At 52.3% G+C, this 21,151-nt stretch overlaps 1 protein-coding gene across 10 annotated transcripts in view; it reads left to right on the forward strand.

Moving 5' to 3' along the window:
* The window catches only part of TCF7 (transcription factor 7), a 37,583-nt gene extending 16,931 nt beyond the window's left edge, over positions 1 to 20,652 (forward strand). For 2 of the 10 annotated variants that reach the window (XM_030927428.1, XM_030927432.1), the window contains 8 exons: positions 6,807 to 6,912; positions 7,704 to 7,791; positions 9,548 to 9,640; positions 10,929 to 11,048; positions 11,468 to 11,630; positions 11,740 to 11,847; positions 12,341 to 12,389; positions 14,909 to 20,652. In XM_030927428.1, the coding sequence (XP_030783288.1) occupies positions 6,807 to 6,912; positions 7,704 to 7,791; positions 9,548 to 9,640; positions 10,929 to 11,048; positions 11,468 to 11,630; positions 11,740 to 11,847; positions 12,341 to 12,389; positions 14,909 to 14,931 (750 nt within the window). In that variant the 3' untranslated portion in view covers positions 14,932 to 20,652. Of the gene's footprint in view, positions 1 to 6,806; positions 6,913 to 7,703; positions 7,792 to 9,547; positions 9,641 to 10,928; positions 11,049 to 11,467; positions 11,631 to 11,739; positions 11,848 to 12,340; positions 12,390 to 14,477 lie in introns of all 10 variants that reach the window. The other 8 variants (XM_030927429.1, XM_010359951.2, XM_030927424.1 and 5 more) reach the window with 7 other exon arrangements.
* The last annotated feature ends 499 nt before the right edge of the window (positions 20,653 to 21,151 follow it).

Raw genomic sequence — 21,151 nt, forward strand, 5'->3', positions numbered from 1 at the left:
GAGGAAGGGCTGTGGGGCCACGGCTGACTTTCTCACCTCACTGAGCCCTGCTTCCCACGTGTGTGAAATGGGAAGAATATATCATGCCTGCCTCAAGTGGGTTGTCACACGTGGCATTTATGTTAGTCAGTGTCACCTCTGTGTGCTTGGCCAACAGAAGAGTAACCATAGCAATAGCCCACCTTTCTGTCTGGTCAGCCTTTGCCCTGGAGGCAGCACGAGGCTCAAGGTGGGGATCTGCCCTTCCTTCCATCGGCTTTTCCCCAAGGCCTCTCCCAGCTCCGGACCAGGCTTCAGGAGCAGCCTTCCGCTTGAGGGACCTGAGGGAAGAAGTCACAGCCCAAAGCCCTGTGGCTGAGGAGGGGAGCATGCACAGGTTCTGGAGGCACCGGGATTCTAGAGGTCTTCATGCAACAAGCCTGCTGAGTGCAGAGCCCAGAGAGACAAAGAGATGCTAAGAAGCAGACCCTGCCTTCCAGGACCCCTAGGCTAACCTCTGCTGGCTAGGCTGGCGGCACCCCAAGCCAGGTCACAGGCCTTTCCACAAGGTGACCCTTAGACAGGTCAGGATGAGAGTGGGCCAGCCTGGCCCAGAGCAGGAGGAAGGCACCTGGGCCAGAGGAGCAGGCTGGCATGGCTGTACCGTGGTGAGCAGGGGCCATGGCTGGGGCCTTGGGACCATGCTCAACTACTGCCACCAGACAGGCTGCCAGTGTAGGCAGAACCCCCATCCCAGGGGTCCTAAAACTTGTTGGAGCATTTTTTGGGTTAGGGAAGCACTGGTTCTGGTCACCCTGACCAGCCAGGCTGGGAAAGGGAGAGACTGGGTTTAGAACTGGGACAGTGTCCTGTGCACAATAATCATAGGCCCTTTGCACTGTCATGGGTGTCCTTTGCAGTGTCGTGGGTGTTGTCCCAGCTCTGCCACTTACTAGCTGTGTGACCTCATGCCTCAGCTTCCCCATCTGTCAGGTGGGCATATTAGTTGTACCTAAATATCATAGGTCTGTGTTAGGAGTATCTGAGTTCAACTCCGCACGGTGCTCAGAACTCTGCCTCACACATGGGAAATGCTCCGCTCACATTAGCACATGCTTTTCTCTAGGCCTGAAGCATTTTTTTGCCTGGCACATAATAGGAGCTCATAAATACACCCTGACCGATTGGTACCAATAGTGACCAGCTGAGCATCTTGATCTCTTGGGGGGCTGTTTCTGCTGGCACAGTCCCCTGCCACTGGGAGGCGTTCTTGGGAGGGCCTTAACAGGCCTCACCTATCCCCTACCCCCACAGGCTTGAGGCTAGAGGAAACAGCAACTTTCTTCGCTAGGAAAGTGTTGTGGGGCTCAAGCATTTGGGGGTTTTCAGAGTCAACCGTCAGAGGCGAGGGAGTTTCTCTGCTGGCGGTGGCAAGGGCTGTCAGCGTGCACACAGCCTGCGAGCAGACCGCTGCGGTCTGCAGGGAAAATGCCGACTGTGTTTATTTTTCACCTGAGCCTGCAGGAAGTTGGGGGGGTTGGGGGATGGTGGTGAAGGGGGATGCCAAGCCAGGCCCAAGCTCGACTTCAGAACAGAGGAGAACTACCTCAGGAGTCTCCCGTTTCCACTTCCTCCTGCCTGGCCCTGCCTGGCTCTCTTCTGGGCTCCTGCCTGGCAAACAAGAGGGCATGCTGGAGCACCTGAATGACGAATTCCTAGCCATGGGCTAAGGAAATAGTTCAAAAGGGTGAGGAGCCCTGTGGGACAGTGGACTGGAGTGGCCTGAGGAAGTCTTTGAGCAGTAAGAGCAATGCAGTGGTAGGAAGGACCACCTTTACTGGGAGTGAGCCCTGTTACCAAGCATCCAGTAGAAGGCTGGACAGGCACTGGTGGGACAGAGATGACTCTCAGGGTAGCCCTGGGGTGCCTGGGATGGTGGGGGAGACAGAGGGGCTCAGGCAAAGGCAAAGAGCAGGAGTCTGGGGTTTGCTGATCAAGCAGTATGGACTGCTGGTGAGGCATCAACGCATTTAAACATCCCAGCATGCTTTGAGCACTTACTGTGCACCCAGCTCTATGTTTGGTACTCTGCCCTCAGAGGGTGAGGGCAAGATGAAGGTGTGCCACTGAGATGCTCAGGGCCTGGTGGGGACAATCACCTAGGCCTGCCTCCTTCCATTGAGGGCTGGGCACAGTCACCATCAGGGGGAGCAGGGGAGGGGGCCTCTAGTCACCGGGTCTCCCATATACACGCCAGGCCCCAGGTGACCCCACCCTGTTGTCTAGGCAGCCTGGCCCTGAGACAGCCTTGTGCTGAGGCCCTGGAGTGGGATGTTCCACTGGGCGATGGGGGACATGGGTGCCAGGCCCTGTGCTAGACGGTTTCCCCTGGCTCCTACCACCAGGCACAAAGGGGGCTGGAGATTGAGGCTAAGGGGCAGCCTGCATGACTGTGGGAGGGACTGGCCAGGCCTTTAATGCTCTGCCCTGGAGCCCTGGCCACCCCAGGACCTCCAGCTGCCAGTGAGTTGTCTGCCCCACCCCTGCCCGTCCAGCACTTCTCCTGTGGTCTGACAGCAGACTCCTGTTTAGTGCGTTTTTTCCCAGTTCCCAAGGAAGGCTGGTAGACAGAATGAGACCACAGCCTGCCAGGCAACACCCCGCAACACTGCCCATCACATGCATATGTACTAGGCCAGTAGCTGTAGACTGGTCTGGATTCTCTTGGAGGTTTCCTAGGCCCAGCCTGAGCTGTGCTGCAACCTGGGGCTCAGGTGGCAAAGCTGGACCTGAGCCAGGCCCAGCATGGCCAAGGAGGGTCAGCTCTGGCCTGCCCGCTCCTGGCAGGGGGGCTCTCCATGGCTTCCTGGCCAAAACTCCTGTGGGTAGTTTCTCGGTAAACCACCCACTCCCAGGGGAAGAAGAGTTTACTGAGAAACTTGCCATGGAGCCATGCTCTCACTACCTTGGATCAGAGCCCCAACTCTGGGCAGAGCAGAGACTCTGGGACTGTCTTCCAAGAGCTGGCACCATGGACCCCTGGCTCAGCTCCTTAGGCTTCTGTGCCTATTCTGCTAGCCAGGCGCTTGGTCCATCCCAAGGGTCAAAGAGCCAGAGCCAAGGCTGGATGGCAAGGCCTCCTCTGAAGCAGGAGCTTAGACTCGAAAGCCCCCCATACTCCAGGCATTTGTGCCCTAAGGTGGTGAATGGTGGAATGCTTTCTGGCAGGATCCAGTGTTCCTGAAGGAGTAGGCCCTGAGGCTCAGACTCCGTGCCCTCAGCTGTCACGAGGCCTGGTCAGGGCTGATGCTGTCTGGCTGGCTGGTGCTATTCTAGGAACCTGTTAGGATAGAAACACCCCAGGGGGTTCCAGGAAACTTCCTACTTTAACAGGCCCTTGGCTGCTTCTCCCTGGAACTTTAGGACAGAGCAGAACTTTTGCATCTGTGACCGATGAGGTGAGTAGGACTGGTATTCTCATCTCCTTTTTCCAAGGGGAGAAAATGCAGCCCCGGAGAAGGGATGAGACTGGCCCAGGACCCTGTAGTAAAAGGTCAGTGAAAAGGTCAACAAGCCTAGGGCCGGGCTTCCCAACCTACCTCACATCATGGCACACTTTCAAAATTATCACTGGAGTAAATGAAGAAGGATGCTGGAGGCTAAAGCACCCATGGGAAGTCCCAGGCATTGTGAACAAGGAAGAGAGTAGAAGGTGCTGGGGTTACAGAGGGAGAAGGGGCCAGATCACGCAGAGCTTTATTTATTTGAGACAGTATCTCGCTCTGTCACCCAGGCTGGAGTGTAGTGGCACAATCACGGCTCACTGCAGCCTCAATCTCCAGGGCTCAAACGATCCTCCTGCTTCAGCCTTCTGAGTAGCTGGGGCTACAGTCATGTACCACCATGCCCAGCTTAGTTATTTTTATTTTCAGTAGAGACAAGGTCTTGCTATGTTGCTCAGGCTGGTCTTGAACTCCTGACCTAAAGCAATCCTCCTGCCTCAGCCTCCCAAAGTGCTGGAATTATAGGCATGAAGCCACGGTGCCCAGCCCACAGAGAACTTTGTAGGCTCCCGGTCAGGAGATACCGTGGGAAGCCACTGGAAGCTTTAGGCAGAAGTGACACGATCTCATTCCTGTTGCTGCTGGATTGAGGACTGGCGGGGGGGCAGGAGAGAAGCAGGGGTCTAGTGGGGGGCTGCCGCAGTCATCCAGGTGCGAAGTGATGGTGGCTTGGACTGGGTGGGGGACAAGGAAGAAGGAAGAAGTGGTGGGATTCTAGATACATTCAGAAGGTAGAGCATTAGGATTTGCTGACAAATTGGATATGGAGTATCAGAGAAAAAGGAGTCAAGGATGACTCCAAGGTCTTTAGTCTGAGCAGCTGAAAGGATGGAGTTACCATTAACTGAGGAAGACAGGGAGGAGCGTTTGGGGCAGGAAGTCAGAGGTTCTGATCTGGATATGTTGAGTTTAGGGGGCATTTCAGACCACCAAGTAGAGTTAAGTAAGCCTTTGGAAAGTAGAGTTCCCAGAAGTGGGGCTGGAGAAGAAATGTGGAGCCATCACATGAAGATGTTTAAAGTTGTACACCCAGATGAGAGCAAGATGGGAGCCAGAAACAAGGTCAGGAAGGAGTGGCCCATGAAGCTGGAGGAGTATCAGGCAGTGTGGCATTCTGCAAGCCAAGTGAAGAAACTCTTTCAAGGAAGTGGGAGAAACCATTGTGTCTGATGCTGCAGAGAGGTCGCGTAAAATGAAGACTGAGAACTGACCATTGAGTTCAGGACTGTGGAAGTCGTTGGGACTTTGACAAGAGTCATCTGGTGGAGCGATGGGACAAGAGACTGGCTGGGTTGAAGGCAGAATGAGGGCTGAGAACTAGGGGCAGTGAATGGGGACAAGTCTGCTGAGGTTTCTGTAAAAGGGAGTGAGACAGGAGGTGGTAGCTGGGGGAGGATTTAGAGATGGAAGAAATGGCAGCCTGTTTGTACCCTGATGGGAAAGACAGGGTTTACAAAATCCATGACACAGTCCCTGGCATGTGGCAGGTACCACATACCTGAAGGAGTTCACATGTGTTCACACACCCTTCATCTGCCCCAGCCTCTCCTCTTCCTTGCCAGCCACCTATAGGGACATCAGCCCCTGTCTGCCTGAGGAAAGGAGGAAGCCTGGGAAGCCCTGTTATGTAAGGCTCCTCCTGGTGGGCAGATGGATGAGCAGGACCCTGACAGGTGGCAGTGTCAGCACCTTCCCCAAGACCTGAAGGGAAGGGTGAAGGCTGTAGCCTGGAGGCAGGAATGTGAGGAAAGATGCCAGCAACAGGGCTGTTGCTGGCAGGTGTGGGAGCCTGTGCCCAGCTGGGAGCTTCATTCCTTGGCTACAGTGGGGCTCATACCCAGCCTTCCATCTAAGCTTGTCCTGGGCTTCCAATAACCAAATGCCAAGGGACTGTGCCAGGCTCCCTCACCATGAACCACCCTTCTCCAGGCCTGGTAATAAAGGGGCCATGAACCCTATTCACTACTAGGAGAGACGCCTGAAGCTCTTAAGGAGTCTGGTTAAATTCACCCAGTCAGGAATTGCACCCACAGAGTGGGGAGGAAACCAGGCCACAGCCCCTTATTACTGACTTGCCCCAAAGACGTCCCGTTTCCTCTGTGCCAGGGGTCAGTGATCACTCATCCATGCTCCCAGCCAACAGCAGCCCTGCAGATGGGCTTTTCAAAGTGGGAAGTTGAGCCTTGGTTGCAGAAGATGTCTCCAGGGCCCTGACCCATGCAGATGTACACTGAGAATACTGTAGAGCTGGGCCTTGGCCCTGGCAGTGACTCCCTGCAGCCAGGTCTCCCTGGGGAGCCCCTCCTTTCAGTCTGCTGACTGAGTCATCTCTTGATAGAGCAATGCAACTAGTGTTAAGAGTCTTGGCCAGGCGCAGTGGCTCACGCCTGTAATCCCAGCACTTTGGGAGACCGAGGCGGGTGGATCACTTGCGGTCAGGAGTTTGAGACCAGCCTGGCCAATGTGGCAAAACCCCATCTCTACTAAAAATACAAAAAATTAGCTGGGCGTGGTGGTGGGTGCCTGTAATCCCAGCTATTCGGGAGGCTGAGGCAGGAGAATCACTTAAACCCCCAGGAGGCGGAGGTTGCAGTGAGCCGAGATCGTGCCACTGTACTCCAGCCTGGGCCACAGAGCGAGATTCTGTCTCAAAAAAAAAAAAAAAAGAGAGAGAAAAGAAAAGAGTCCTGCGGTGCTGAGGAAGCAGGAAGTACGGGGGCTGGGCAAGGTTGGCCCTGGAGGAAGCCAGGTCCCATCTCCCCTGAGTTAGGGGATTGAAGAGGGCCCTTCCCTGTGTCAGAAAATCCTGTTAGGCCTGAGCTAAGACAAATGGTCAGACTCAGAATCCCCAGACTGGGGGCTAGAGGAGGAGGAAAAGAAAGCTCCAGGCTGTGCTGGGGTAGGCCTGGGTCCCCAGGCCATGCCCTGCTTTAGAGGGCTGGAGGCTGTAAGCAACCCCCAAACAAGCCAAACCTGAGATGAGGAGGCCAATAAGGGTTTTCTGGACAGAGGAGATGCACCTCCAGGAACTGAGTGCCCAGAAAGACCAAGAGGCTTTCTAGGGGGTGGGACTGCTTGGGCAAAGTCTTAGGGGCTAGTGGGCAGGGGCACTGGACACAGGGTGACTTGAGTGGTACCTCTTCCCTGAGGCCTGTGGTTTTGGCCACCACTACTTTTGACAGCTGGGCTTTCTGCACACCCTCCCCCCAGTGCCTTCCCTCCCTCAGGACTCTCCACTCACCCACTCTCCTTCTCATTTTTCAGCACAAGGCCAATCAGGCCCCCCATGGTGTCCCCCAACTCTCTCTCTACGAACATTTCAACAGCCCACACCCCACCCCTGCACCTGCGGACATCAGCCAGAAGCAAGGTACAAGCCTGGGATGGGGAGGGGCCCAGTGAAACCAGAGCCTAAGGGCCAAGACCCCAGCTTCTGAGATCAGGTAGCTGGGTCCATTTTATAACTGGAGAACCTGGGGCTGTGCAAACTAAGGGCCCAAAGAAAATTCCAGAAAGATGGACTGGGGGTATGAGGGCACCAGAAGACTGGAAAAGGGGGTGCTAGATCAAACTGTGAAGGCTTCAGGTTGAGCTACAAGCCTAAATCTCATGGGTGACCTCGCTGCCAGTATGGCGGCATTGCTGAGAACTGTAAAACTGTAGCCTTTCCTCCCCTCAGTGAGAAAATGGAAAGTGGTGGTTGTGACGGCTGATTCACCTCAGCCTCAGGCAAAGTCATTCTGAAATCCCTCATTGTCAGCTGTGGGAAACCTGCTGACTCAACCCTGGGGGGCAGGTGGAGCCTTGGCTCCCCAGGCTGGGCTCCCCTAGACCAGGGGCCTGCCTCCTGCCCAGAAAGCCAGGCTGGAGTCCCCAGCCAGAGATGCCCCAATGCCTCCATGCCTGAGTGACTTCAGCTCTGCCTACTGGCCCCCTAACGTCTTAGGCAAGTCACCCCAGCCCTCTGCCCTGGGTTCCCTTGTCTGTCAAAGGGGCACTGTTATCACACTGGGATCCTCCTGAATAAACCAGTTTATGTCTGGTCCTCTAGCAAAGCTGGTGGGATCTTAAGGCCCCTGTAGGAGGCTCTAGGTTGCAGTAACTGCTGATGTAGCCTGCCAGGTCAGGCTAGCCCACTCACTCAGCCTCTCTCCTCTGCAGTTCACAGGCCTCTGCAGACCCCTGACCTCTCTGGCTTCTACTCCCTGACCTCAGGCAGCATGGGGCAGCTCCCCCACACTGTGAGCTGGTGAGTGGGGGTCCAATGGGAAAGGGGCACCGTGTGCTGATTGGACCAAGACCTGCCTGCCCTTCCATTTCCTCCTCCATCCCTCTTGGCTCACCACCCTGCTGCCAGCTCTGTTTAGATACCAGAGGCTGGCCAGCAACTCTGTCCTAACCTGGCTCCGAGCTAGGGGTCTTCATGTACCCCTGGCCTGCATTCCCCAGGTAGCCTGACATACTCCCTTGGGGAGGCAGGACAGCTGCTCCCTGGTCCCAGCCCTGTCTCCCTCAGTGTCCAAGAAGTCCCCTTGGATGGGAGAACTCTGGGCTGCTAAGGGACCTCCAGGGCCATATGCATATGTGAAGAAGAAAGGTGGGCCCGAGCAGGGCGGGGACAGCATGAGTGGCCACCAGAGAGGCTGCTGCTTCTCAGCTCACTGTCCTCAGTGCCTACTGCTTTTGGTCCTTTCCTTGGCTGGGCTGCTTGAGGGGCAGTGTCCCTCCCTGTGGTGCCTGCTTGAGCCCAAGCCTCTGACCAGCCTGCTTGGAGAGTCTTAAGGCTGGGCCAGGAAAAGGAAGCCTGGCCTCCTCAGCCAGTAGGCCAGACTATGGGCCAAAGGGCCTGTCCTCAGCTGGAGCTGGGCCTTGGCAGGCTACTTGGCCCTTTACTCATCAACGACAGTGTGAGCTGTGCAGGTCTATAGCCTATTTCAGAGAGCTGGACTGTGGCAGTCACCCAACAGCAGGAAAACTTGACTTCCCAGGGAGATCGTGCAGGCCGGAGGCCCAACCTGCAGCCCACTTGCCCTTTACCCATGGTCAGCACCCTCCTCTGTTCCAGATTCTCCTTGGACAATCCATTCTGAATACAAATCAAGACTACTCCCATGAATACCCCTAGGATCAAGGTGTAGCAAGATGCTCAAGAGCCCAGCCTTACTGGACTAGACCAGAGTTCCGTGGATGCAAATCTTTAGGCCAGCCTTTCCAAAACATCCCCTAGGCCAGCAGTGCTAAAGACCAAGAGACTTGAGCTTAGAGCAGATTTTACCTACCAAGGCTGTAAGGAGGCGACTTTAGGCAGCCCTGTGCCCTCGCTTCCACCCGGTAGCACTTGGCTGTGAGGAAAGAAGTGGGGGTATTTTCACCATCTTTCCACTGAGCACTACTGTGTGCCAGGCAGTGTTCTAGGCACCAGGGAAGTCGGCATTGCTGAAGCTGACTGATCCCTAGGTCCCTGCCCTCTCAGAACTCAGTCTACCTAGTGGGCAACCCAGGCAAAAAACCAGACAGTGACAGGGCACTCTTGGTAGTGCTCTGGTTAGGGACTGTAGGAGCGCAGAGGGGTACCTCATCCAGCTTGGAATCTCAGGGGTTTCAGGAGAAAGGGTCACTTGGCCACGGAAGACCTGAAGGATGACCAGGAGTTGAAGCAGGCAAAGTAGTGCAAAACAATCCAGTGTTAACAGTGGCTGCAATGGCCCCAGGATAGGTATCAGCCCTATACCGTCAAAGAAACAGAAGCAGGCTGGAGGGGCCCAGGGGCCTGCTAAGCTGGGCCCCAGAAGAAGGATACCATTTCCATTCCTCAAGCACCCATACAAGTTTACAGAGGGAAACAGGTGCAGCACAAGCTGCCCTCTGGTGGCAGATGCTTGAAATTCCAGCAGAGGCCCATCTGTCTCACAGGATGGGTCAAGGCCTGCCTAGCAAGGTAGGGAAGTCCTTCCCTGTGTCTGGCCAGCAGCCAGACTGCTAACAGCTGTCTCTCCCAACCACAGGCCCAGCCCTCCTCTCTACCCCTTGTCCCCTTCCTGCGGATATAGACAGCACTTCCCTGCCCCCACTGCAGCCCCTGGCGCCCCCTACCCCAGGTGAGTCCCCTATACTACAGCCAGGCTCCTGCTTCCTGTTGCCCAGGCTTCAGTGCCCACACAAGGCCATGTCCGGGCCAGTGCTTGCCCTGTGTTAGTCGTTTGTCCATCTGTCCGTCTGTCATTTTGCAGCCCCCTGATGTCCTGTGCCTGAGAATGAAGCTAGTGCAAGTGCCAAGAGGCCTCAGCCCAGGCCACACCATGCAGCAGAGCCCCAGAGGCCAGGACAGTACATGCATACATGCCTCACCCCTTGTGCAGATGTGTGTGCACTCACCTCTGTTCATCCCTACTTAGGAGGACTCTCCTGGGCATCCCCTGAGCTCTGCCCCAAGCTGAGACAGCACCTTTTACATAAGTCCCCAACCTCTGACCCTTAGGGGCTGCTGGCTCAGGGATAACACCTGTGTAAGCAGTAAGGGGCAGAATGGTCTCCACAGAACAGCAAGAAAGTGAAGTGGGAGGTGTGTGTACATGGATCCCTTCACTTAGGTCGCTCCCTCAGTGACAGACTCAGTGCCAGATATGCAATGGCAGGGGATTCCACAGACATTTCTAGCCCACTGGAGCTCACAGCCCAGTATAGCAAGTGTAGATATGGCACTAGCAGCTTAATGGGCCAGCTGAGTGATGGGGAAGCCCCAAGGAGACCACCAGGCCTGATGGGTCAGGGAGAGCTTCATGGAAAGAGTAATACATCTTTTGCAAGAGGAAGACAAGGGAACAGCCATTATTGGGGCTGACTGGGAGTGGAGAGGGACAGGAAGCAGAGGGGAAGAGAAGGGGCTAGAAACAGCAGTAGGATGCTCATGCAAGGCTGTGTAGGCCCTTGGGAGCAGCCTGGGTTCTATTCTGTGGATGCTGGGGGAATTTCAGCAGGAGCAGGTCAGGAACTTTCAGGTGGTTTTAATGGTCACTCTGGCTATTGGGTGGAGAGAGGCCTGGAAGGGTCAAGCAGGAGAGGGATGAGGCCTCACAGGGCAGCCACAGGCTCCTGAGGCTGGGTTGGTGGGGGAAGGACGTGAGAAGGGGACAGATTCAAAAGCTACTTGGGACCTATGTAGTAACCACCTGAATGGCAATCTGTGTAGATTTTTGCAGTGTGTCTGTGTAGTGTGCTGGGAGCAGGTATTTGTATTTATCTCTGTGTACTTATGTCTAGGCCAGTAGGGGTGGAGTATCTGTTCACCTGTGTCCTCCAGTCATGTACTATGCAGGGGCCTCTGTGTATGTCCAAAGGTCTGGCCCATAATTCTTGGCTCAGTGTTAACTTTCTTCCTGCCTCCAGGTTCACCCACCCGTCCTTGATGCTAGGTTCCAGTGTACCTGGTCACCCAGCAGCCATCCCCCACCCGGCCATTGTGCCCCCCTCAGGGAAGCAGGAGCTTCAGTCCTTCGACCGCAACCTGTGAGTGAAAAGACAATGATGGCAGGGGGTGTGCCAGTCAGGATACACATGCCTCCCCATCAGGCCTGAGGACTGCCACCAGCTCCCTGGCCAAGCTGTTTTGTGCCTCTGGCTACATGCTTTTGATCCTCAGAAGTAGGAGCGGGTGGGTGGGATGGGGAACAAGGATTTTTCTGAGCCAACAGAGGAGGGGCTCAGAAGTCCTTAACACATGCTTTTCCCACTTGGCTGTACTATCCCTATAAGGAACAGTTAACTTAGCTGTCTGCTCACCCATCTGGGGGCAGCTAGAAAAGATTCCACTTAGAAAACTCTGGTATCATACACTTGTGCACACACTAGGCCCACACTAGAGGAGGAGGCTGCCATTAGGTGGGCACTCAGGGGGCTCCTCAGCCATCTGGATTTGTGCTCCTCAGGAAGACACAAGCAGAGTCCAAAGCAGAGAAGGAGGCCAAGAAGCCAACCATCAAGAAGCCCCTCAATGCCTTCATGCTGTATATGAAGGAGATGAGAGCCAAAGTCATTGCAGAGTGCACGCTTAAGGAGAGTGCTGCCATCAACCAGATCCTGGGCCGCAGGGTAAGACCATGGGCAGGTGGGCTGGCAGGGATGCTCCCCGACCCTCTTCAGCCTGGTGCAGCCTGCTGACTCCCTGATGCATCCCACCTGTCCCCCTTCCCTGTTGCAGTGGCATGCGCTGTCGCGAGAAGAGCAGGCCAAGTACTATGAGCTGGCCCGCAAGGAGAGGCAGCTGCACATGCAGCTATACCCAGGCTGGTCAGCACGGGACAACTACGTGAGTGGCCAGTGACACACAGCAGGGGTGGGCAGGGGACCCTTCCAGATACCATGCCCCAGGCCACAATCTCAGCAAGGAATGCAGAACTACTGTCCTGAAGGCACTGATGAGGAAGGGTACGGAGGGTCTAAGGCTTCCCATGGCTGCCTCAGAAGAGGACAAGCCCACATCCTATTATCCACTCCAGGATATGCTCACACATGGGCTGTTACCCAACATTGATTGGGCCACATGGGCAGAAGGGGAGAAAAGGGTCTGGAAGTCACCTCACCTCCCTCCATTCAAATTGGAGACCAGAATGGGGTAAGGGAAGAGCTTCTAAATGCACTCCATAGCAGCCTAGCAAGAACAGCAATCAAGAAACACCAGCATCCCCAAGGTAGGAGGGGCCTGTATGCCCAGAATCCCAGAGGTACCAATGCTACGCAGCAGGCTGTGGGTATCCCAGTGTCTGCCTCCCAGATCTGAGCATCTCTCCTTTTCCCTGCAGGGGAAGAAGAAGAGGCGGTCGAGGGAAAAGCACCAAGAATCCACCACAGGTGAGACCTTCCCTCAGCAGTAGTGGAGGCTCCTCTCCATGTCCCCATTTTAAGAGCAGCTCTCCTCTGACCCAAAGGGAAGAGCACGGTACCCAGCCAGGAGCCTTCAGGGCCTGGGGCCTATGAAAATAAGACCTGCATCTCACAAGTCAAATTCCCATGCAAGAAACAGCTATATTATACTAAGTCCCAGGGAAACTCAGCGGAACTGGCTTCTGCTGGGTAGAATTGGGTAGACGGTGTGTTCCTCTGCCTTGCACCCATGACCTTTGCTAGCTCCACTCACCAGAGAAACTAGCAAGGAACTGACTATGGTTTGATGCTTAGCCCAAACAATGTCCTGGCTAGTTCTACTGAGATTGGGAGAGGCTGAGCTAGGCCCCATGACTAGGCCCAGTAGTCACACAGCCTACTGGCTGGAGCCTGGCAATTTTATCACCCCCACTTCAACATTTTTCATGGCAGTGCCAAGTGCTCTATATAGAGAAGCCCACACCCTGTTGCAGGCCTCCTTCCTGTGGGTGAATTCCTGCCCCTCTGGTAACTTAGACTCTACATCCCTGACCTTCTCAGCTGTGCTGTCCCCATACAGGGAAGCTGGAGGCTAGGACTGGGACAGAGCAGGGCAGAGTTCCTAGCCCTTTTTCCAAGGTAAAGAATGGGCCCTTCCTTCCATCTGCAAGTGTGTAGAACAGGCATAAGGTATAGCCTTCAGCCTTATCCCTTGAAGGAATGTAGGTCAAGAATGAAGAAAAACTGGATAAAATGGGTAGGGGGTTAGGGAGGAGGTGGGTGGCCCTAGGGCAGAAGAGGCTGGATCTCCATGGTCTTCCTTGGGGTCCTCTGCAGCCTCCATGCTGCAAGGGCCCCATAAGCCACAGAGATAAGCCAGACTGACAGGACTCCCTCCCTCCCATTCTTCCCACTGCCTCTACTGCGTAGCTGAGTGCCCACCTTTCCTGATATCTTGGCTCTGGGCTCTTGGGCTCCCACTGGGGCTGGCTGTGCCATGGAGAGGCCCACTCTGCCTATGGGGGCTGTAGGGTGTCTATAACTGGCTAACACTGATGTCACTCTTCTTTCTGGGCCCTGCTCTGCCCCGCTGCCTGCTCGCCCTCTGCCCTGCTCTGCCCCTCTGGCATGGCTGTGAGCAGACCCTGGCTCGCCTAAGAAATGCCGTGCTCGCTTTGGCCTCAACCAGCAGACGGATTGGTGTGGTCCGTGCAGGTGGGTTTGTCCCCACCATCGTTCTCCCTTTGCTTTAAGCTGCTTCCCTGACTGCACAATTTCCACTGGGCCTGCAGCCCACTCCTTTGGCCCCTCAGCCCACTAGCATACTCAGCAGACTGGGGAGCCCAGGCCTCCTGAGAACAGTAGTAAATACTGAACACAGTGTGTGGAGAAGAACACTTGGGTTTAAGTGCAGGAGGAGTGGAAAGACAGAATGTTCCAGAAAGGAAGGATAGACTCAAGAAGGTAGCTCTGATACCAGCGGGCCTAGCAGGTCCTCAGCAAACAGATAGCTCAAACACCACTAAGGGGGCCTGGAGCCCATTCTCCCAGGCCTCAAAGTCATGGCCCATCGGCTCCCTCACTTCCTCTTCAAGATGGGATCCCTGCCTGTACCATCCTGAGCCCTTAATCTGAAAAAACAAGGTGATGACACAGAACCATCTGGTTGCCAGGCAACCATGTGACTTGCTATCTTGTACCTACTAAGACCAAAGGGCTGAAGAGGCTGGGGGAGAGAAGCCAGGGTACCCTGGGCTGTCTGAGGGAAAGGGCCCATGTGTTTCACCATACAACAGAGAAATACTTGTGGTTGTGACAAAGTTTACCCAACAAGTGGTTAAAGTTTCCTCAGTCAGTTTCAGGCCAGGCCTGGCAGGGCTAATACGGAGGGTACTCCAGGCAGTAAGGCCAGTGGCTCTAAGGAACACTTATCCAGCCCCTCAGTGTATCCACCACACTCCCTGTCCAAGGGTAAGGAGGAGTGGAGTTTGGAGTGTGTCTGTCTACCCACATATATATGCACAGTGGGAAACAACCCTGTCTTCAGAGGAAGTTCTATTCCATTCATTCCATCAGAGACAAACTGGCCCAGAGAACTCAAGGATGGTAATGGACAAGAAGAGTCACTGTCCATGTCTTCTTCTCTAGCCCAACCTGAGGACTGGGATGGCTGGGCAAGGAAGCCATAGGCATTGCGGCCCCTTGCCTTGGTGCAGATCTGAGTCCCACAGACACACCTGGAGAAGCTCAAAGGCCGGGACTGGGAGATGACTCCCTTGGAAGACAGGTGACAGCCCACAGGCCTAGTGACAGAAGGCCCCTGTGCCACCTTGTGGCTGTTCTGGGAACTGCACCTGTCCTAGGTCTGGGCCAGGCCAAGCAGAGTGGTAGTCTGAGGACACTGACTTACCACCCAAGTCACGGGAAGAGAGGACAAGAAATCAGCCAGCCCTGTGCAGCACTTTTTGGTTGTGGTGTATGACTATGAATTCACCCTCTGTTTACAGATAACTCTCTTCACTATTCCTAGGAGGAAAAAGAAATGCATTCGGTACTTACCCGGAGAAGGCCGCTGCCCCAGCCCCGTTCCTTCCGATGACAGTGCTCTAGGCTGCCCCGGGTCCCCAGCTCCCCAGGACTCACCCTCTTACCATCTGCTGCCCCACTTCCCCACAGAACTGCTTGCTAGCCCCGCGGAGCTGGCACCTACATCCCCAGGTCTCTCCACTGCTCTCAGCCTCCCAACCCCAGGGCCCCCACAGGCCCCCCACAGCACCCTGCAGAGTACACAGGTACAGCAACAGGAATCTCAGAGACAGGCGGCCTAGCAGGCACAGGACATCTGGCCGCCTCCAGGAGCCTACCCCCTGAGAGAAAGCAACAGAGACCCAGATCGCATGAAAACCGGCCAGGGGTCCTGTTAACTCCATCTCAGGGTCCAGACCCTGAAGATTTCAGAGGCTGCAAAATTTCTACCTGAACCTGAGGCCATCGATTCAAACTGCTCCAAGTGGTGGGAATCAGATCTGTGTTGATGTGTCATCTAATTAAGGGAATCCCTTGTACCTATGGCTGCCTGCATCTATTCTTTGTACCATCTGTCTTGCCAGCCAGAAGCCTCTGCCTCTCTAGCTTTTCTGCTCTAGGTTAGAGATGGGCTGAACTGAGCCTAGCTACCTTCTCTATCCATCTCCCCCATCCCCCCCACTGCCACACCCTCCCCATTCATGGACCAAGAATGACCCGGTTTGTCAAACAACTTGTGAGCATGGTCACAGCCACAAAGCTCAAGATGACAACTCTTTTAAGGAAATGGAGAAGCTCTGTTTATAAAACAAAACCAGCTGCTACTCATAAGTTGGACCAGAGGAAGCCTCTTACCATGTTCTCAGGAGCTTGCGAGAAGCAGGGAGGGGAATGGAATAGGTTAAGTTTAGGCCTATCAACATAAGCAACAGAAATAACCTGACACTACCTTATCAGGCAAGTTGGGGAGCGGGGGTGTATCTAGCTCTAGTTCAAATTATTTGGAAGTGTTTCCTGAGAAACTCACCGGCCTAAGAGGCTCTGATACCAAGGCCCCAGGCTTGTCATTAGCAGCGCAGTCAACAGTTCAAAGAAGTCATGGCCCAAATCCAGTGTGCACCCCTCCCCACTCACAGAGCCTTTTTCACAGTTCCATTTCCAGTTTATGGCAGTCCAGCCAGCTCCTGGGCAGCTGTGAGATGGCAAACCCAAAACCTCACGACAGCCAGAGCCTGTTTTCCAGCATTCAGTCCAGACCAGCTCCAGTTTCCCCATGGGGCTGCAGGACAGAGGACCATTACAACTAGATCAAGGAGCCCAGAAAACCTCCAGTAGTGGAAACAGGTTTTCACCATAGCCTACTTTAACCCATTTTTGAGCCAAGCTTCAACCCTGAGCCTTGAAAAACAAGTCTTTTTTTAATTTAATTTTTGTTTTTTGCCTCCTTCTCATCGTACGTAGCCTGAATCCAAAGAAAAAGGGCTGCCTGGCCGGGTGCGGTGGCTCACGCCTGTAATCCCAGCACTTTGGCAGGCCGAGACAGGTGGATCACCTGAGGTCGGTAGTTTGAGACCAACCTGGCCAACATGGTGAAACCCTGTACCTACTAAAATTAGCCGGATGTGGTGGTGTGCGTGTATAATCCCAGCTACTCAAGAGGCTGAGGTGGGAGAATTGCTTGAATCCGGGAGGTGGAGGTTACAGTGAGCCAAGATGGCGCTACTGCACTCCAGCCTGGGTAATAGGGAGAGTGTGTCTCAAAAAACAAAAAAAAGAGGGCTGTCCATGTACTCACCCACCCCTCAAGAAAAGCCTTTAGTTCCTATTTTAGCCACTGGTTTCTCAGAATCCAAAGATCACATATTCTAGTGTAACACTGCAAGAAGTCTTGAGAAAAAGATTATTGTAGTGTTCAAAATATTTTTGCATTGTTAATACATCATCATAGAAAAACTTTTTTAAACATGAGAATAAAGATACTTTTTACTGGGTTTGTTTTTCAAAGCCTGACTCTGAGGAATAAGTTGTTTCAGTAGCAGAGCACGGTATTATTTCCTTTTCTTCTCCACAGTCAGGAAACTTGGAGTTTGTTCCCTATGGTACATACGTTTCCAAACCTCCAGCCTGCAGAAACCAGGGATTACACTTGTCATCTCCCCTAAAGGGGTGTGGGCCCTGCCTGCCTCACCCCTGAGAGCTAGGCCTATACTCCCATTCCAAGCTTTGCTCTCTTAGCCCCCAATCCCCTCAGTGATGCAGACCCCACAATGATGCAGGCCAGCCTGCTCCCCAGTACTCATATAAAATAAATCAGTTGGTAACTGCTGTCCATAAACGCTGAAAAGAGAATCCAACCTGAAATAGGTACACATGACCACTAGGCTCCATTTTCCTCTGAGGGCAGAGAGAAAGAACATTCCACAAGTGCATATCCTATTTCAAGGAAAACAAGAGCAAACAGGAGTCTTTTATAACCTATTAGCACCACAAAATCCTAAAGAAGGATTTTTCAATAGCACCCTCTAAGACACAAAGTATTTTTCATATTTTCACACAAGCCTTTCAGTTTGATAAACCTATAACCCACTTTTTAAAAAGTCATACACACTGTTGGTGGACACGAGAGCCACCATATCCACTTTATTTTTACGTTATTTGTATACATTTAGGGGGTACAAGTACAGCTGTGTTACATGGATATATTGTGTAGCGGTGAGGTCTGGGCTTTTAGTGTGCCCCTCACCCAAATAGTGTACTGTGCATGTAAGTAGTGTACGTTGTACTCAACAGGATTTCATACCTCATCCCCTTTCATCTCCCACCTTTTGAAGTCTCCAGTGTCTATTATTCCATTCCGTATCCGTATACCATGTGTACTCACTGTGTAGCTCCCTACAACTCACTTTTTACATGACAGTTTCCACCAAGCACACTACTGTCTTCCAGAGACCCATCATGAATGTAAAAGGTGTCATGAAGGCACCTCAATGGGTCAGTCAACAAGTAGATGATGAATGTCAGGCAAGAAGTATTTCACATGGGACAGCCAGTGGGCCACCATCATGCATTGTCATTGTCATTCCACTGAGTTCTATTTTTTGGATTTCGTATTTAAAGATATTTGTAAAGAAAGTCATCTTTCAGAGCAGTGTCTATTTAAAGTAGGCCACTGGAAGTTGTAACCCCAGACTTGCTGCTTTTGCTTCTTTCTGAGAGAGTGCTAGAGGACACTAGCCATTCTCTGGACATCTGTCCCATTTTAAATAATTCTGTTCTGGCTACTGGCCTAGTTGTTTTTAAAAAAAAAAAAAACACCCTACATTCTAACCAGGGCTTATGCAAATGCAAGACCAGGTTGCTGCATGTGATTTGGTGTCTCACTTAGAGTACACAGGGTACATGAACAATGCAGTCTTTGTGTATTGGCGGGGAAGCCTTTGGCAACTCTGTTTAAATCAGATCAGCTTTTTTTTTTTTTCAGTCTAACTTCATAAACTCAGATCCTCCCAAATCACCCTGGTGCATTCCTATGAGGCCAGAGGATGACTTGAGATTGCAACCTCAAGTTCAACTTCTAATACCACACCAGTCCCCCTTCACTGCCAGCTGAGAACCAACCTGTTTCCTGAGACACTGTAAGACAAGATACCTTAGCCTCCCTTGAACATTTCCAGACAAGTAGCAGACCTGCAACTTGGGTGAAAGATGTTCGTTCCTCCTTTGGTACAGCTGCTCCCCATTTTGTGCTCAGTGGATATGGTGAGGGTTCAGCCCAGCAAGCAGACAAAAAGCTTATGTCTCCCAACCTGAAGGTGTCTACTTTAACAGAACCCCATGGCTGGACTCTCTTCTGACATGTAATTATCTTTTGAATGGCTCCTGTGGTCTCCCTTTCCTTCTGGCTGTGGACCCCCAACAGCTGGCTCAGAAGCACTGCTCCCTAGCTTTGTTCAGTGTACAGGAAGGCCACAAGTAAAGGGAAGCGCAATAGTTCTTTATATCCCGTTCGAGAGAGGAAGAAAGGGAATCAGTTTCTGCATCTGTTTCTCAGAAAACAGCACAGAAGGGGCAAGGGTAACAAGGCCATGTTAAACAACTACTTAGGAGACTGTATGTCAAAGTAGAAGAATTTAAGACCCAAATGTAGTTAATTGTATAAAAAGGCTAAGTTGGCTTTTCTTTGATGTTAGAAAGGCTGCTTTAAGCGTGACTCTCAGATCTCTCCGGAGTTTTTTTTAAGCTCTTCAGGGCTTTAAGAGTTCACCAAGGGTTTTTGAAACAGCTGCCCACCAAGCAGACCCTGGTTGTGTCAACTCCCCCAATCCCAACTTATTGTGATAACCTTGTCCCAAATCTCAAATCACCCTGTGGGCATCTTTCAAATTCAGTCTCCTGAGCTCTTCTCTAATGGTTTGGAGGTACTAACAAACCATTACTGGCAGTGAGCATCTGAAACTACTCATACAGCAGGGAGTTTGAAAACAGCGAACACATGGTGGAGATGTTCTCATACAGTCCCCTAGAATAAAAGCCTAGCTCAGGTCAGGAAGGATTTTCAAGCTCTTAAAGATAGCATGGGATTAGGCATGTTAACTGGAAAGGGAAAACTTACGTCCTGCAGTCCTCACAAGGTGGGTCACTATTGGTAAGGGATGTTTCACTTGTGAAGACAAGATAGCAGCTGTGAATTATGTGGGAGATAGCCCAGGCCAACACTTCTTTCATATTCACCAGGGGCTTTGGACCAAGTCTTCCTTTTTCATTCAAGTGTTCTCATTCTTTTATCTGAAGCCTTGTTCTTTCAGGCATGTGCAATGTCAGGAAGCAGGGTGAGGGGCTTGGGGAGGGAATAGGAGGGAAGAGAAAAAGCCAGGTTCCACTCACCAAAAAAGAAAAAAGCCACTCTGGAAACCCTGCTTAAGTACTTCAGGATACAGAGTACAGCTTCTCTATTTTCCCACCCCTTTCCATAAGCTTCCTGGAACAGAAAAGTCTGCAAACCAATTGAAGAAGGCAAAGAATTAGAGGTTGTGAAATGGTATACTCAGGAAAGGACAAATATGAATTTTCACCAAATAGGTGGGAGGTATTCAAAGTGAGAGCACTTTAATGAAATAAGCTGATCCTCAGTGTGCAATAAGAGGCTGCTATACAGCAGGTTGAAAATGTAAAGTTAAGACATATCAGAAGGTCTGAATATACTTAAATACTTCCAGAAAATTTAAAGTTGAGAGATATCAGAAGTCACAAGAACTACAGATGTGGAAGCAGACACTGTTGTGAGCAACTACATTCCTCCCATAGAATGCTGCTCAATACTGGCACACAGACCAGAGGTAGCCAGCAGTACACAAGCCTGCAAGGCAACAAGTACATTATCAATGAATTAGCCATCTATCACTTAAACCATGTTCGGCATTGGAAGTGTGTCAAGCAAGAGCACCTTTGACAACACTTCTGCCACCACCAATGATCATCTCCACTGATGCATACTTCATCTTGATATGCACAGTCAGTTCTCTTACTCATTCTCTTTGACCACTGGAGGTAGTGATTTTTAACAACAGTAAACAAGAAAAAGTCATCAGGACTCTAACTGTAAAACCCGAAACATTCAAAAGACTAGTTTAGTTCAAGAGCAAAAAAAAAAAAATTAGAATTTAGCTCACACACTCAAAATTGCCCTGCCTAATGTGGGTCTGATGAATAAATGCTGATAAAATACTACCGAGTGTCAGCAAAGTACTATCACTAATCCTGCCCTAATTTCTCTTTACAGTCTATATTCTCAGGGAAATGTACCAACACCCAAACTTCTGCTGTTAGTTCCTAACTGAGCACTGCTTTTTCCTCACTTTGGCATCTCTCCACCCCCAAACAAATCCAACTCGATTATTAAAACCAAGTTAGTTTCACTTTACAGAACCTTTCCTAGCAACTTTCAGCTCTGTAGCCCCTCATTGGCTCATTAATCTTGTTCTGTCCAGAAACTTTTTTGAGACGGAGTCTCGCTCTACCGCCAGGCTGGAGTGCAGTCAGTGGCGCGGTCTCGGCTCACTGCAACCTCCGCCTCCCAGGTTCAAGCGGTTCTCCTGCCTCAGCCTCCCGAGTAGCTGGAACTACAGGCGTGTGCCACCACGCCCAGCTAATTTTTGTATTTTTAGTAGAGATGGGGTTTCACCATGTTGGCCAGGCTGGTCTCGATCTCTTGACCTCGTGATCCG

The sequence above is a fragment of the Rhinopithecus roxellana genome, chromosome 3 (assembly GCF_007565055.1).
Source record: "Rhinopithecus roxellana isolate Shanxi Qingling chromosome 3, ASM756505v1, whole genome shotgun sequence".
NCBI classification, from domain to species: Eukaryota; Metazoa; Chordata; class Mammalia; order Primates; family Cercopithecidae; genus Rhinopithecus; species Rhinopithecus roxellana.